This window comes from Tribolium castaneum, chromosome 10, assembly GCF_031307605.1.
Source record: "Tribolium castaneum strain GA2 chromosome 10, icTriCast1.1, whole genome shotgun sequence".
In the NCBI taxonomy this organism is placed as follows: Eukaryota; Metazoa; Arthropoda; class Insecta; order Coleoptera; family Tenebrionidae; genus Tribolium; species Tribolium castaneum.
In genome coordinates this window covers 8862540-8881847 of record NC_087403.1, presented here as the reverse complement: position 1 = coordinate 8881847, position 19308 = coordinate 8862540, and the positions used below count along the sequence as shown (strand labels likewise).

The 19308-nt window shown below is 29.2% G+C and overlaps 1 protein-coding gene across 1 annotated transcript in view; it reads right to left on the bottom strand.

Moving 5' to 3' along the window:
• LOC656042 (RNA-binding protein 24-B) overlaps positions 1-19308 on the bottom strand; it is a 35085-nt gene that overhangs the window by 2380 nt on the left and 13397 nt on the right. The window contains exon 4 of the mRNA XM_962597.5: positions 689-918. Coding sequence (XP_967690.1) covers positions 689-918 — 230 coding nt within the window. The remainder of the gene's footprint in view (positions 1-688; positions 919-19308) is intronic.

Below are 19308 nucleotides of genomic sequence, written 5' to 3'. Positions count from 1 at the left end.
CCTTTAGTCAATTTTTTTTTTGTTTCAACTATCGAGTTTTTTAAAAATTATCAAAAAGTAAAAGCTAGAATAAAGCTTTTTTTTGATATAATTCAAATTAACAGAGTCAAGTAGTAGTAGTAGATTTTTCAATTGGTAACTATACCTTCAGAAACGGTAGAGCTACACACTTGATTACAAATTACTTTTTCTAAAATTTTTCGGTAATATGAGCTAATGGGTCTCAAGTATTAGGATTTTTAATTTTAGATAAAGGACACACGAAAGCAGTTTTCCACATTTCAAGATAAGATCCAAACTCAATATAGCAATTAACAATATGAGTAATAAATTTCGTCAATATTAGTAAACACGATTTCAACATCAACCAAGAGCATTTCATTTTTTTTTTTACAAAAGCCCATTGGAAAAAAGGGTATCCTAATCAGTACAAAAGTAGTAGCATAATCTATCAAAAATTTATTATTATAATGTTCCAATTTTCTTATGGGAGGCTTTGTATAATAAAAAATATTTTCCTAAAATGCGTCGTATACAAAATATCAAAAGTCCAACTTTACTAATAACTGAACTACAAAAAACGGGAGCTGGGCTAGACCATTTGTATACTTCAAAAATGCAGTCTTTTTCCCAACATTTTGATTTAAAGACTTATTTGACTAGACTTAAATGCATTCATTGGACAAACCTGCAGCTCCTGTATATGGAGTATATGCATCAAATCCATTCGCGTACTGTCCTGTATAAGGGGCGGCAGCTGCAGCTGCAACAGCTGCGGCATTCTGATACTCGTAAAACTGGGATGTGGCGGCAGCAACTGCAGCTGCGTGGGTCAGTTGAGTTGCTGGAAGAGGTACAAGACTTCCAGGAGCAGCAGCAGTTAGGTATGGAGATTGGTACACATAACCAGGAGGCATTCTGCAAATATAGGCGTTTTAGTGGAGAATTGAGTGGTAACGAGCACACAGCAAGCAACACCAGAGAAATAAAATACCAAAAAAAGAAAAAGAAAAAACACCTCTGATGCACTAAAATTAAAACACGTACAGAGCATCTATTCAAAGTTTTAAAAATAATACTTTATCGTTATAAAAACAATATCTAAGAATTTGCATTACAAATTTTTATTAGAAGAAAATAGGTTTGTTAAGTACAGTGGAACCTCGATTATCCGGCCCCTAAATACCTACAAGGTTATTTATGAAATACCTACTGAAAGAAAGTTGAAAACGCAAAAACGTAAAACAAATAACGTTAAACAATACGTTTAATTAAGATTTGATTTTGGTAAAATTTGTTTTATTGTATATGTTATTTAAATTTAATCTTAAGTAATGCCTTAATTTATCTGATGCATCGAATGATGAAAGCTTATATCGTTTTTTGAGATTGTAAGAACTGTATTTTTTGTTTTTTGTTTCAAAATATGACCACACACTCGAAATCGTTGATTCATTTTACCATGAAATATAAAAAAACCTGAAGTAAAAAAATTAAAATATCATAATTGTGAAAAATATAGAAATAGAGAAAAAACAATTGGATCCTAAACCTTAAGTTCATGTTTCTTATAAAGATAATCATTTTTAAATATTACTACAGTAGAACCTCGATTATACGACAAAGTCAAGCCGGATAAATGAAAAACACGGATGAAACTGAAAATAAAGAATTCTAAGTTATTGATATACATCTGAATTATAATAAACGTAATTATACCTATTGAAAGAAGCTTAAGACACAACAAAATTAAAACAAATTACGTTAGTAAAAGTAATTTAAATGAAATCTTTATTTATGATTAATTTTATTTTGTAGGTTTTATTGTTTGTTTTTTTCGTGGAAACAGATTCCCAATTTTTCTTTATTTATTGCTTTTATAAAAACTGGTTAATTTGGTTACAGATTGAATTGAAACCTAAAATAAATATTAAACTACTCTGAATCAGGTGTTTGTCTTATCGTAATCGGAAGATATAAGATAATAATTAACGTACAAATTTTAGTATCAATCGACAGCATTAGTTTACATAATTTATAATTAATACCTTAACTAAAATTTCTTGATGCAAAAAAATATTTAGCAACAAAAAGAACAAGAACAAAAAACAAAATGAATTTACATTTACATTGTTTTTTTCAGATCATTCCTCTTGTTATAGTTGTGAATTTTTCGTCTAATTAATCTATTAAAAAAATTACTCTTGTAATTGTATTCTAATTTAGTTAACGATTTTTCATTATAAAATTCAACCTCGGTTTTGGCTAAATCTTTCTAAATTCATCGAAAGTAATACATTTCTGTTGATTTAGGAATTTTCTGCTTTGTTTTTGCAGAATATTTTAAAATTAGAAATGAATTTCTCGTCAAAAAATGCTTTAAAACCGAATTTAGATCAATTAAAACAATCATTTTCATGGAAATGCAGAAAATTTCTGAAATAATTGAATCACCCTGTATATAAATATCAAACCGCAATATTTAAATTATTAAAAAAATAGTAATTAAAATACTGACTGGGTACACTAAAAGTATTTGAATCGAAAACAAAAAAATGTGTCACTGAACAATTGAGTCAAGCTTAAGTTTTTTAAATTTTAAAAATTGTCCTCGATTATAATTTAGGTGGGAATACAAGACTAAATATATTTTATGACATATAATAATGGTTTTCCGTTATTTATTATTCAGTGTGACGTGTCCAGCCACGAGCATAACTAATGACGCAAATTTAATGACCTGATGAATTTTTTCCTGAATTGCATGACAATGACGCGCTGGATTAGTGAAATCGAAGTTTATTTAAATGGTATTTTTGGCCAGATTCAGATCGCGATTTGATTGCTTTTACGCAACATAAAGCATTGTGGGTTTTTGTTCCAGCTGGCACTACTAAGCTAAAACAGTGGACATCAAGGACCTAGCCATTATAAGAAGACATTTGCTGGGACGAGAGACACTGCCAAGACTGCCAAGTCTATTTCTGTCGCCCTATTTAACATTGTTTGCGCGTTTTGACTAACACATTATTTTTAACTGAACTGAGTTTTTCAATTTTAGCGGGATATTACCATTATTTCGATGTTCACTGAATTATTGATAAGTGCTGGAGTGCATGCGGACGAATTATTCGATTTTTTGTTGACAACAGTTGCTACTTAGATGTCAATATGTGAGGGTCGTTGAGTAATTTACCAAATGACCACTCCGGAAAATATTGGACCAACAGAAATCCCTTTAGCCATTTGCATGACAGAAAATTGATTTTTCTGGAAAAGTCGTGTGACAGCTCGGATTAAAGCGGAAATAATGGAATATCGAAATCTAGGTTTACCGGACACAACGAACAACAACAACCTTAAATGACTGCAACAATTTTTTTATATGAAATTGTGGTGTAAAATTTTTGAAATTTTCTTGAATTTTACTCCTGGCACATTAATTGTTTTAAAACAATTAAAAACAAGTTGATATAATAATTATTTATTATGCTGTTTTTGGATTAAATAGTGTTTAAAACATCATTAAATTATAAATATACTTGTTGAGTAGTACGGGCATATTTTTTATAGTTTTAAGTTCTAGTTGAAAATCCAAAGATATCGCCAAAATGTGAACTTTTGTTTATAAGTCGAATGCGTTTTTGGTCAATTTTCTCAGAAAACGGACTCGAAAAGATGTCACTCGTTTTTCTCTTAACCTGTTAGTTTCGGATTATTCGGACATCCAAAAAGCCCCCCCTGGATTTTTCACAATTCTACTATTTTAATTTTTTCAGTAACTTTTCTAACTTCAGTTTTTCTTTTCAATTAAACATTTCGAGTTTGTGGTAATATTTTAAAACAAAAGAAAATAAAAAATATTGTTTTAACAATTTCAAAAACGTTTTATATTGAACAACTCGCGAAATTCAAAAGATTTTCTAAGGTTGCTTCAAAAATGCATTATTTTCACTGAATTTGTGCTCTTTCGCTCGAAATTGCAAAATTACATTTTGTTTTTGGAAAATTTATAGAATTCGAATATGTTTCCTAAAATAAGGATAAAAATTCCGGAATTATGAAATTATTTCGGTATGTGGTATATTTACTTATGCAAAGATTTTATCAAATCAAAGTTGAAAACTGTAAGGGTACATAGAAATTATGTGTTATTTCCCCTGACTTCAATGATTTCGATAAATTCTGTAATTGTGCCAAACAAACAGAAAATTGCAATTAAATCAGAAAAATGTTCGTTTGTTGTATACTTTTAGACATTTGCAAAAAAGATTAGAATTCGAATATTTTGAGTAAACAAAGTGGAAAATTCCGTCTAAAATCCGTTATTTTTAGGAACTTCCACTGAATATGCCAAAAATAAGGCATCTGCCAAAATAAGGCAGAGTGTCCAATTAGTTTAAGAATGCGGTAATTATTCCGTTTAATTTAATGCATTTAACTCGTTCTTGATATAAAAACGGAGTAAGAAATTTTCCCGATTTTTTTCAAAAACATTGAATTACCGGAAAGTTCAAAAACTGGTATGATTAAAACTTTGAAATTGTAATGAAAATGCGTTATTGTCAACAAAAAGCAATGCGAGAAACGTTAATTTCACCCGTTTTAGTAAACTTATAACATTTTCATAGAGTATAAGTAAGTCTCTCTCTTTTTTGACAAAAAAAAGCTCGCCACAACAAAGAGAACAATTTCAAAATTTTGTCTAAAATGCGTTATCTGCTAAGAATTTAAGAAAATTTTTCACTGACAAAACAAGATATAAAACTTGCAAAATTAATTTAGAAATCCAGTATTTCCTTTTTTTCCAAAACACTCACAACGTTTTATACCAAAAAATTAAACCTTCATCTCTCGATGCATTAAATAAAAATTTAATTAAGTCAAATAAAAATTGAATTTCAAAATGTTTATTTTTATAATACACGTACTTTCCTTCAAGTTTTTGCGTTTGCAACTTTCTTTCAATAGGCATTTCATAAATACATTTGTATTTAAATAATTTTTATAGAATTTATTGCTCCCAATTTTATACATGTATAAAACATTTATCATTCATTATTCATTATCATTTCAATTATCTATGTTTTTCAATTGAAGTGTTCTATAATAATCACGAAATGAGTCCAAATTTAGTCATTTTTAGAATACAATATATTTGTTTTTTAATAGATTGGATTATTGTAATGTTATTACAGTAGACTCCCGATTATCCGAAACGGTCGGCACCAGAATTGGTTCGGATAATCGAAATTTCGGTTAAACCGGAGATAAAACGAGAATCGTAAAAAACTATTCTAAACGGAAAAATGGTATGAAATAGGAAACTTAGATACATGAACTTTTACCCAACTTTGTATGTACTCGTAGGTATATGTACATATATTTTGAATAAACGAATCTAAACTTAATTGTTTAGTTTTACAATGGAAGTGTTTCTGTAGCTGCATGTTAGCCAAATCATGAAAATTGAAATAAACCAAAACTGCTTACAAATAGTGTGCGTCAAATGCCCTAGCATAAGATCTCATTTCAGATAGTCGAGATTTTTTTTATTATGACCTTCATAATCAAAAATATTTTTCTGAAATGTGTCCTGCAGTATAAACAACATCTACAAAATATCAAATGTCCAAATTTAATATTATTAAAAAAAAACAGTGTCTTTGAAGAGGTGGTTTTTACTAAATAAAAATGTTAAAACAGTTGTTCGTTCTGGAGATGGATGTAACTTTGATGACTGAAAAATAAAGAGTTTTTAATTTGAAAAAAACTATATATACTTCTTAATCCTAACAAAATAAAAGAAATAAATCCTGTTCTTACATTTATTTTTTAAATAAAATATTCCACTGTTTTTAGGATGTTGTATAATAGTTCATGTGGTCGTTTAGTCATTAATAGCTTAAAATCAACCAATTTTGGACCTTCATAATCATAACTTATTTTGTTACTGAACACCCCAATTATCTTGCTTGGCTTTGCCCATGAAAGGGCCAGATAATCGAAGGTCCACTGTATTTTGTTTCACAATTTGCGACGCGACGTCTGAATTAGTAAATAGCCTTGAATGATACATATTTACGAAGCGACCGATAATATTTATAGATGGTTGATATTTTGAAGCGTCGGAAAAGTTCAAGTCTTAACTAAAGAAAATGGTTAAACAGGTGTAAGCTAAGCAGTGTCAAATCGATTTTAGCTGGGTTATTCCGTAGCTTACTCCTGGCATTGCAGTTAAATTATTGGCTTATTTTCGAAAATTCGATGAGTGTGTGCAGATTTTAAATGAAATTTTTTTGAGGTTTTCGCGTTCTGAAGCAACGCTGTATTAATTTACGTCGCGCGATAAACTTATTTTAACGGTTGGCTGATAAAACGAAGAACTTGCGATAACCGCGTTCGATACAAACCCGCTGAATACCGATGTGCATAATTAAAAAGTTGCTGTCGCCTTATTACACAGAAACTTCACATTATATAGTTTTTCGTTTACATTACACGGGAAATTGTGTATATTTACCCACCAGTTAAGGGTTCCAAAACCCACAAACATCGCTTTATTCCACCAATCCCAATTTCTCATTTATTTTACTAACATTGATAAACACGTCATTTATTATGCACACGTCAATTATTTAGAGTGTGGCGAGTTCACAATTGTTACTAAGTGGACATAAACCGCCCTTAAGATGATTGCGCCCCTAAAACATTTTTCAATAAGGTCACCAATTTAATTACCTACAACCAATGACAAACAAACAATCCATTATTAAACTACTACGTAATCAACCCTTACTAATTTCATTTGTGATTTATTATCTCGCTTTAAAACACAACTGGACACCCCTTATTTAATTTAAAGAAAGAACACAATACGAATAAGCATCGATTTTGTCTCACAATTTATTTCTTGTTTCTGATTTTACTAAACAGCAGTTTCAGTTAATTGCTGCAAGTTGCTGTAATCGCATTAATTTAATCTTGAATTTAAAGACACGTATGCAGCAAAAGGGAACAAATGACTTGAACAAGAAATTTAGTTCAAAGTTGCTTCTGATCGATTTTTATCCTCATTCTGTTGTAAAAATAATTTTGGATGAAAGAAATGACAATTTTCGAACTGCACCTGAAGAAAAATTTAGAACAGTTTTGAGTTTATTAAGTGTACATAAAATACAGTAAAATCGATAATCTCAAAGATAAAAACGGTTTGTTACGCAGTTATAAATTTGTGTTATATTTTATCGATTAGCACTTAGTGGATAGCAGCTTTCAAGGAAAAAAATGGTCATTTACGGCAATAGAATGTGTCGTAATGGGGTTGAAATTTTTGTCACTCACTTGATTAACCCGTTTTTCCACGACAAACGTATTATTCTGTTATTAAAATTTTGTCTTGAAAATAAAACCCAAATTTTTTTTTATTTACAAATTTTAATTTTTTTTTAAACATTTGTTATTTTTCACTAGAAAGTGGAAGCTTAGATCTTTCTTTTGATTGTTTCAAATTTTGCAAAAAAAGTTAACCAACCTCAATGATATTCCTCAATATTTATTTATTAACATTAACATCCTACATATATACACTTGTTTGAGAACGAGAAATCAGTAAATTAGGTCAAAAATGAAATGAAATGGTAATAAATATTCAAAATAAATTTTTAAGAAAGCTTTGGCTTTCAGTATTAAATTAAGAGAATAGAGAAATTTAAGAATTTAACTATAGTAGAACCTCGACTATCCGGCAAAGATTATGGGCAAAGCCAAAAGGATAATTGAAATGACAAATATTTTAATTTTGAATTAAATGATTATACTCGAAACAAATTACATGTGTATAAGTAACAATTAATTAAATTACTAGGTATCAAATATTAAATCAAATAACTAATACTTGATTTTGCTGAAGTTCGTTTTTATTGTCTGCCTATTTGAAGTTCAATCATTTTTTGAATTAAATACTAAGTCTATGTAAGAAAATATATATAAATATAAATTTACTAAAACAGACGACATTAATCTTTTTCCAAATTTCTGTGTTCGTTTGGCATATTTTTTCCAATTTGTAAATTTTCCATACAGTACTAAAGTTCTAATCATAAGTCATAAAAAACAGTTTTTGAACTTCACGGTAATTCAGCTTTTTTTGAAAAAATTCTGGAAAATATTCAACTCTATTTTTCGATAAAAAATGATTAAAATGCATTAAAATAAGTGAAAAATTACCGTATTTTCAAACTAATTGGACACTACCTTATTTTGGCAAAATCCATAGACGAAATTTTCTACTATGTTATTTTGGAAAAAATATACGAGTTCTAAACATTTTTACATGTTTTAAAGTTTTAAAGTTTTAAAGTATATAACAAGTAAACATAAGGCATTTTCTAATTTTCTAGGTTCGTTTGGCACAATTACAAGAATTAACCAAATAATTCTATAGAAATTTTGTTGAAAAAAACTCTAATTTTTCAAAAACAGGAGTAGATAACCAATTTTTAGAATTAATCTTGCAATTTTCGTTGGGCGGCAACAGATTCAGAGGAAAAAAAAGAAAAATTGGACCCTAAACCTGCAGTTCAAATATGTTACAAAGATAATCATTTTTAAATATTACTACATTAGAACCTCAATTATCCGGCAAAGCCATGCCAGATAAATGAAAAACACGTATAACTGATGTAACTATTTGCTAGGTCTTAATTAATTAAACACTAATGATTATAAGCGTATAAAATTAGAAATAATGATTAGAGACCGAATTTTTGGGAGGTTAAAAACTTTATTTAGGTGTCAAAAAACGATGTAAAAATAAAAATTAGGTGTTAAAATCTATTAATTTAGGATATATTGTTTATTAATTCCTACAGCAGGAATAACAAAAACGTAATTTTTATTGCAATGCATACTATTATAAAAAACAATCAAAACGAAATGTGTTTTGTAAAAAACTTAAAATTTTCAAGTGCACAAAAAAAGCTATAAAGAAGTTGAACCTAAATTTGCTGATGTAAAATTAATTCGTTTTTATGTAAGAATTCATCTCAACTTAGAAAATGAACTCACTGTACATCTTAGTTTGTCATTAAGTTTCTGAAAACTACCTGTTAGAGTACTTTTTTTACAAAAATTTACACTACTTTATTCACGAGTTCAATAGCTTCAACAAGAGACAGGCTTTTGTAAGGATCTGATAATCTTCAGAACTAGAAAAAGTGCAACATTAAAAAATTATTTAATATACAACTAGTGTTTCCCCCTAGAAAGTAGAAAAATTGCAAATCCAAAAACTGAAGTTGAGAAACTAAAAAGCTGAAACACAAATAAACTAAAAAATGGTGAAGAACTGAGAAACTGAAGAAAATATACAACGGAAAGAGAGAAATACTGATAACTGAAATTCATACATTCTAAATAAAAACCAATATACCAAGAGACTAAAAGCTAAAAAACCTAGAAGCTTCAACCAAAATACAAAAAAACTAAGAAAACCATGACATTGAATTCTATAGAACTAAGTAACTACAAGAATGAAAAATTAAAAAACTATACAGAACCGCAAAGTAAATGGAAAACTTGAAATTATAACGTAAAGAAACCACGAAGAACTGAAAAATTTAGGAAACTAAGAAACTAAAAAGCTGAAATATTCTAAGAAAATTAAAAAGTGTGATTGAAAGAGTAGGAAACTATATGATTGAAAGACTATTAAATTATAAAATCTTATGAATTGTTTTTTTTAAACAAAATACTTATGCAAAAATTGAAACATCATCCTGTTTTAAATTAGAAAGTTTAAACACAACTTTAGGATATTTAAAACATATTTAGGATAAAACAAGTCAATTTATTTAGAAATTTAGGAAAAATATAAATTGTGTCAAATATTCCCATTTTCAACAAATGCCCTAAAAAATTGCGGGTTATGGAAGTTTCATTAAATCCGGTCTCTAATAATAATGAATTAGAAGATATCTATTGATTAGGGGGTTTTAAAATACGTTAATTATATACCTACTGGAAGAAAGTTAAAAGCGTAAAAAATTAAAACAAATCATGTTCGTAAAAGTTGTGATTTTTTTGATAAAGTCTATTTTTATTGTCTAACTTAAATAAAATATTTATTTATGATTATGACTTATTTTATTTGGTGCTTCGAAAGATTGTTTTTTTAAGGAATCGGATTCCCAAATTTTTTAGTTGTTAATTTGGTTACAGATTTTCCTTCATAATGATTTAAAAAAATGATAAAAAAAATAAAAAGAGAAACTATATGAAAATGACTGCTATCTCCACTGTGCGGCGTTTCCTATCTTATTATTGGGTTTCTAGTGTTTGTTAACCAAAGTCGGTCGATTGTTGGGTGGTGAGCATGTGTAGGTGTGTGCGAACATTGCAATAAGTCCGATATCCGCGAATAGCTGAGATTGGATGGAAGAAAAGATCGCACGTGGGTAGCGCCCACAGGTCAATAGTGCCTCCGGAATCCGGATTCCGGAGTCGGCAGCAGGCGCGCAAACGTCATTAGCTAGAAGTAAGTCCGGATTTGTGCGAAGCTTGAACGAGATTATCCAATAGAAATATGTTATCCGCCTAGAGACCGCCTTCCAACAAATCCGCCACTCGTTTTCAACATTCTGGAAAAGTGTGAGCTGTTATCGATTATATCCGTATATGTCCGTATTTGTTTTTATTTTGGTCTAGGACGCGTCCAAATGACTAGAACAGCTGCTTAAACTAGTAAATATAAAGCGACTTGTGATAAAACGTATCTATATTTAAATACGGTGTCAAAGAGACCGGAGACTGGAAATCTTCAGTAATTAATTTTCGAGTTATTTTCGGGTGATATATAATTTACAAACACGGCCAAGAGTGACGCAGGATTTGGCGTCAGAGTTTAAAACACCGTTCCGCCTTTTCAATTATCCTCAACTGTCAATATTTTAGATCAATAAACGTGACACAGAATTTACACTAATGATCAACTGATAAAAATAATAACACTGACCCTGGATTTATGTACAAATGTGTTTCAAATGTATCGATTCCACGACTTCGAAAAAATTAAACAGAATCAATAATCAAAGAATGGCCTAGGTCTTGTTTCTGTGACAATTTCTATTTTATTTTGCTTGAATTAAAACGACCAGGTCAGCGACCCGTTCTTAGCTGATATTTTTATTCTTGCCAAAGTATTTTTGTGGAAAAGCTGTTTTACCTTCGAAGTTAAAATGTATTAAAAATAAAATAATTGTATTTTAGAAAAAGGAAATGTTAAAAATGTATTTGTAATTTGTACACTAACCGGAAACGATGTTATCGCGTTAGTTTGATAGCATAAACATAAGGTGAGGCCAATTTTGAGACACTGCGTGACAAATTACTTTTTATTGAAAATGTAAAGCATTTCACAAATTTATGTACTAACTCTTAATTTCGACCATATAAAGTTTTTTCTAGCCTGTGTTTTTTTTAGAATGTACTACAATTCCTTACAATCAAAATTAATCAATTAATATTGACTCACTACACAAAGAAATAATAAGTTCGATTTTTTCATAAATACAATTTTTAAAGCAAATTTAATATTAATAAATTAATAAAAATATTTTACTTAATAAATTGTGACTCAAAACTTACATAATTTGTAGCGGCGAGAATAATTATATTTATAATAATTACTTATAATGAGTAATGAGTAATTATTTCAAAAACTAAGCAAAAGTAAAAAGCGTCAAATTTTAGTGATTTTTTTCAATGTTTTTCGGCTAATAACTTTAAATTTATGAGGTCGATCGTTTTAACAGTCATTTAATAAACTAGTTTATTAATGAAGGCGCTTAATAAACGAAACTGTTTAAAGCACGAACGAGCGATAGCGAGTGAGTGCCATTAATAGTTGAGTTTATTAATCGCTCATTAACAAAAGAGTTTATTACAATATTTTTTCGTTGACCATTTTTTGAGACAAAATTAGAAATTAATTACAAATTAAAATCAATTTCAATCAATCAATCAATCAATCTTTTTCGTGGCACAGGTACCAACAATTACAAATTACTATTACTTTTTACAATTTCGAAAAAATCCAAAATGATTTAAACTTAAATACAAAACTTGACGTTCCGAACATAAACAATGTATTTGTTGCGTTCTTAAATTTGAACAATTGTAATATGTATGATATTATTATAAATAACCAAAAATAATTATGTATTATTAAAATGTATGATGTTAGTCGTCATTGTTCTTTTATTTGTATGAGTATAACTGGTTGTTTATATCAAAATATCATCAAAACATAAAATTTCCCAAAACAGTTACTTAATAAAAAAGAGTGTAATAATGACGTCTTTTTTAAATAAAATATGTAATTCATTAATATCGAAATTAATAAACGATCAACGAAAAATAATCTTTTTGGAACTTATTCCAAAGGCTGTAGGGGAGAAAGTTTTTTAAAACGCTTATTTTAATTGAGAAAAAAATTCTGAAAACTGAAAAAAGTTGATGTTTTTTTTGAAACATTATACAGCGTGTTCCAGCCCAGCTCCCGTCTTCTGTAGTTCACTTATTAGTAAGGTTGAACTTATGATATTTTATAGACGTTATTTCAGGAAAATATCTTTGATGATACTGAGTGTCCTAAAAATATGACGTTATAATAATAATTTTATAATGACATGTTATTATTTTTTTGTGCTTATTAGAATACTCTTTTCGCTTCTTACGGGTTGGTATTTTTTTAAGTCGGTTCAGGAATTACTGTTAATAAAATGAAAACAAAAAAAATTCTGTTTTACACATTTGTTGTTAAAAAAAATACAAACAGTGCTCGTTTGATAACATTATCACTAGGTGCGTGTTGAACAAGTTCTGACAGACTTATTAATTAAATTTAATTGATCACAATTTACTTCCAAACTTTTTAAATTTTGGAAGCATTTTGTTTTGGTTATTTTAAATGGCAACCACTGTTTATTTTTATACCACTCGATGAGGAATTACAAAAAAAACATTTTTTCTTATTACGACTGTAACGTAAATCGTAATACATTCGGAGTTATTTGTTAAACACTGGTTTTGTCAACTATTATAATGACAAGTTTAATGAATAAAAATCGAAGATGGTTCCAACACTTACGTCAATCGATGCGGAATTAAAAAAGAAAAACTTTGTGTTAGAACAACTGTATTGCAAATCCCAAAACATTCGGAGTTATTTGCTAAAAACTCGTTCTGTCAACAACAAATGACATAACAAGTTTGGAAGCAAGTTGTGAACACCTTGTAGTAATTCAGATCAACCAAACTTAATTAATAAGTATGCTAAACCTTGGTCAACACAAGTGAACACAATACACAATAATGGTGTTATCAAGGAAATACTGTTTGTATTTTTTATTAGTTTTCAAAATTAAAGGAGGAAAACGTTTATTATGACGTCATACTTTTTTGGGACCTTCTGTATAATCTAACATATTATATCTATATGCACCCTAGAGTATAAATAACATCTACAAAATATCAAAAGTTCAAATTTGACAATAACTGAGTTACAGAACCGAAGTTTCAACATTTGAAACTTTTAGTTGCGTTAGTGAGCAAAATATACCGGACAGCTTGTATAATTAAACAAATGTATTTTTTTAATCGGGTGAGCTTTCTCGATAATTTTAGGATCAGAGTAGCTTTTCGTAAAATCGTAGTTCCCCAACCATTAGTGCAAAAAATCACTAGACACGTGTTGCACTCCAAACTACTTTTAAATGTGTATATGTGCATTATTATCTGTACGAAGACGGTTAAATATAGAATGCATAGAGTCAAAGAGCTAATCTAGGCCACTCCATGCCAAATTCACGAATCAACAATTGTTGTTGCAATAGTCGTGTCGATTTGGAGGTGTGTAATGCAATTAGATGCAAGCCCAACCAATCTTTTATGGATATATGTTATTATTAGCCAACTCAAATAAGCCTTTAAATCGAAATGTTGGGGATAAGTTTGCATTTTTGATGTAATGTTACTGTGAAGCTTTTAAAAACCTTTAGTCAAAGAATTTTTTGTTTCCTCTCCGAGAAGCGGTTGAAAAAACGAAAATAAATTGTTTTTTAAAAATTAGTCAAAATCGGTAGAAGCCAAAAAAACCTTTAAAAAATGTAAAGCATATAATTTTACAGAAAAATGTTCTCTTAACTTTTTTTGATATTCAAATTAACAGAGTTTAGGCTGGTTAATTAATGTATAACTTCGTGAGTGTTACAGATATCAAAATGATTCTTGTAGCAAAAACTTGTCTGAAGTAATAACTTTATTTCATCTCGATCATGTAGGGATCTATCTTTCAAAATAAAAACTTTCTGGTCCTTCGAAAATTTCACTACACAAAAATTTGTAGCTCATGCCGATTTTGAATAATCTCCAAAAAATACTTTATTCTCGTTTTTCGGCGGTTGACTAAACGGTTTTATATATTTCACAGTAACTTATATCAATAATGCAAGCTTCTTCCAACATTTTGATTTGAAGGCTTATTTGAATGGACTAAAATGTATATTATTTGCCATTCATTCAAGAGATGGTAAAGAGGGTAATCTGATTTGGTTGAGACTGTAGTCTAATTGTAGTATAATGAGTTTGCTAACCACAGCAAAGACCAAGTCTACGGATTAGCAATGGCGAGACCGCCGCCACGAAATTCGCGCCGCCAACGCGCAAGCCAGGCACACATTCACTCGCTACTACGCCGCCACCACCGGCTGCACTGTAACACGCCCCAGGTTAATGACAACCAAGCACATCGACATCCTGTTAGTGTCGCGACAGAGGCGGATTAAGTTGACTTGGAGCTCCTGGACCTCAGACACTACCTCACCAAAAAAAAAAGAGAAGAAAATTTATACAAACAATTAAGAAAAACTTAAATATCTATCTATACCTATTGGGTAATTCTTTCAGAGCCAATTTTTTTGTATACCTGCAATCCAAATCAACTAAATTATTTTCAAAATACACTATGACAAATTGGTTCCAACCTCCAACCAGATTGAACTAGTTATTTTTCAAAAAATCCTCGTACAGGACGATTTAATTTTTTAAATGCTACAATTTGACAGTGACATTTAACAACATTAACCAAAAATGTCAGTTGTTACTTAAAAAAATAAAAATGACGATATTACTCAAAAACGAATAACGTCGAAATGTTACTATGGTATCAAAATGCATTTAAAAAAATAAAATCGACCTGTTCGTAGATTTTTTTAAAAACATTAACCTAACCGAGATATGAATTTCGTGCGTCTGTATATTGTATAGAAGGTTTTTACAATGTGTCATTTTAGAATCGCCCTGTACAACTTTTTATTGTTATTTGCTCTTATTTGTTCTATATGATGTGTGTTATATACCTACATATTACATCACTAATTTTATTGTAAAGCACAATAAAGATAATAATTATTATTAACATTCAAATTTTGAATGGTAACCGCCTGTTTTTTTTTGTATTTTTCACTTCGCTTTTTCAAACTGAATTGTTAGTAGTTATCTGTCATAGTTTCTGACGTAAGTCAATTTTTTTATCCAAATATTCATTTGCGATGAATGAAAAAGCTTTTTTGCATTTGATAACCAAGGGTTCGGGAGTCTTTAATAAAATCTTCAAGATAGTCAACTGCCCAATTGCAACGCCGATAAGTCTTTTTAAAGATGATGATCAAAAAATGTTTCTAAGACGGTTTTTTCAAACAAAAGATAATAGAAAGAACATTGTTTTCCATGGAGACTGAATTTATCAACATTCTCTATATCTTTTCCACGTAGTTTTTGAAATAATCGCAAAAACAGATTTTAGCTTATTGTTTTCATTTTGATCGAATAAACGTTCGAAAAATGTGAGAAGGTTGTGAATTTGTCCACCATTTTCATACAAGAAGTTCTAAATTAGATGGTAGACTGACTTACTTTACATAATTCACTAAGTATTATAATAAGACATAATTAAATATTATTTTACCTTTTATTGCCTATTTGATAAATCAGTTAAAAATTAAATAAAATATTCAAAATTTCCATTTATTGACCATTTTGCAAGGCCTACTTGTTTAACGATGAAAATTGGAAGCAAAATCCTTTTTTTGTGATTGTTTAAAAAACTGCAAAAAATAGGTTATAGGACGTGTTGAGATACGTTAAGATAAGTTTAAGAAAATAGGGTCATTTCATTAAAAAAGTTATAGTCGTTTTTTGATCTTCATTTTGAAACAATCACACCAGCCAAACCAGCCTTGTAATTTGACAGTTGATAATTTTGAAAATTCTAGAAGACTCTTCGAAGCTTTGGTTATCGAATGCAAAAAATATGCACTTGTCGCAAGACCCCGACAATTTAAAATTTTGATAAAAAATTGACAAATATCAAAAAATATGACAGATAAGCGGTAACAACCTCAGTATATTTTACTTAGTTTTAGAAGGAGAATTCAAAAATGCAATAAAAATGTGTGGTTAACATTTAAAATTTAAAAGTGGCGATGATTTCTCAAAGTACCGGCAATTTAGTAATTTCAAATTAGGAATTGTCGATTTGGGTTGTGTCTAAAATTTTGAAACTTTTATATGTTTTTTACTTTTAGTAAAAGTAGAACATATTGCCTGTACCAAATAAGCTATTATTATTTAACAAATTATTAATTAAGAAAATTAAATTTAACCCAAAATGTAATATGGAATTTGATAAAAAATTGTCACTTTATACTATGAAATATTTTTTAAAATCACCCTGTATTTGCGTTTTGAACTCGGTTTAGAAAATTCATGAATTTATTTTGTAGTTTCTTTTATCTGAAATTTCTTTTTTTGATTTTGTTGATCTGTTTTCTCGCATCACATTTTCTAAATAATTTTTAAAGCATTTTAACACTGAATTACATCTCGCGCCAAAAAATGCGCTTCCATTTGATGCTTTGGACAAAAAAATAATTTATTTTACATGATGAAAATTTTCCCTATTTTTTAATTGTAAATTATCAAAGTAAAATAGTAATAACAAATTTGGGGTGTTAAGAAAATGAAACTTTCATTTAGTACTAAGTATTTTGAATTTTGCGAGTAATTTTTTATTGGGTCTTTTAGTGGCTTAACACAGGACATTATTTTTTTTATGTAGAATCTAACTATGTAATACGATGTTCTATTAAAAAATTATTAAGTTTGGTTCACCACCCTGTATACAACATCTTGTGTATAATAAAAAAAATTTAGTTTGTGGACTTTAAGTATTTAAGTATCGGATAATGAGAACAGCATGGCAATATTTCATATAGCAAAAAAGTTGTAGACTGATTACATACCCCTTGAGCAACCTACTACCAAATTTTCCGCTAGTTTTGAGTCTATATATAAAGAGGCTAAACTTTACTTGACTTAAAAGTGAATTACCTACTATCAGATGATAGTAATTAGAAAACTAAGAACAAAAGTATTAAAATTTGATAAGCAAAATTCGGAGCAATGTTTCCTCAGAGACATTTATTTATTTGACCCTCCATATTTTTTTAATTTGGAATATCCTTTACATACCTCCTCCTATAGTTTTTCCCCAGGTTCTCCAGGCGCTTAATCCGCCCCTGTGTCGCGTTAGTGTTACATTGCAGTCGTGAGTTACAGAAAAAAAGTAACGAACATCAAATAGTCAGCCCAAAAGAAAACGAAAACCTCACAGCAAACAGTAAGATGGGCGTCCGTCGCCACCCGTCCGTGTGTCCCCCGGATTTTTTTTTCGTATATATACCTACACTAACGACTGATTTAACCATGCTAATCGACTTTGTCATTATAAACATGCCAAATTACTTAGAGCACAGCCAAAACGAACCTCAGGCCTCTTCTGACTGCCCTTTTCCATTCACTCAAGGGTTTCGGTAAACTGCACTTGGTGGTTTTCGCAAACACAGCGGTCCCCAAACATTACTATAAACGAACTCTGTTCTGATTTTTACTGTTCTCCATAAATCAACACTTAAATTTGCTCGTTCAAGATGATAATAATACATTAAAAGAAAAATTTAATGAAATTACAGTTAGATAAAAAATAATAAAACGTAAGAAAGAACAAGTGTTAATTTTTACATTTAAAGTAAACAGTCAAACTGTTAATGAGTTACAGTGAAGTAATTTCATTCACCACATAAAATTAAAATGTACTGTCTATCTCTTTGATAAGGTTAAAGTTGTAGCGTATATTTTCAACTTTAAATAGGTATGGGGAGATATTATTTTTACGCTGTATTAACAACACGAGCCATTGAACTATGCCATACAATACCACATTTTCATAGAATACAGGTTTTTATTTATTTTTTCCAATAGGCCATGAGGTTCTCAAAAATACCTTTTTATTAATTAATGAATTATTATAGCCAGAAAATTATTTCACTGATTTCCTAAATAACTCAAATTTATTATACATTTACTTATGAATTTTAATCCTTTTTTTGCCAGACATCACATATGGGTAGTCAAAAATTTTGTTCAGTATATGGATATTCCGTCTAAACTCCACATATTGGGAAATTCAGCAGCCGAAGCTTTTTTCGCATAGGTTGTTTTTGTATTTAGTGAAAGTGAGTTAACGAAATTTTGAACAGAACTTGTTTATTTTAGTAATTAAATTGACTTCACTTGGTAAGAAAAACAAACCAAAAGTAACTTTCCAAATTTGGAGTTTAACTTTTTTTAGAAAAAAACCCAAAGGAAATACCTAAGCTTTCTTTTTCAAATGCTCAAGTTTGGAAACGTAAAAATAATAAAATAATCAATTTTTGAAGAGAAGATGCAAACCCAATGAAATTTTAAAAAGTGTAAGTAACAATCTCTAAAACGGCTTAACTAGCTTAAAATAAATATAAAAAAATAAATCTTGAAAAAATTTTCGTTGAACAGGACCTAACGCATTATGGCATTAGATTTTTTATAAAAATTTTGCAAAATTTCTGTAAAAGTTAGCCATAAAATCACCAAAGTAGGCCTAAAATCATTTTTTGAAATAAAAAAAATGAATTTTTTGCTAACACTGTAAAAAATCACAAATTTGGATCCAAATTCATGTTATTTTGGTTTATTTAGGCGATTTAGTGCAGTTGTTTTTTCAAAAATAAACCGAAAGCTTGATTTATTGTGTGAAACAGAGTGAAAAACCACTTAGTACATTTTTTTTCCAAATAGTTTACAAGAGTATATTTTCAAAAGTTATGTTATTTCTGCCTTTCTTGAGCATTCAAGCACGTTTGAAGCTAT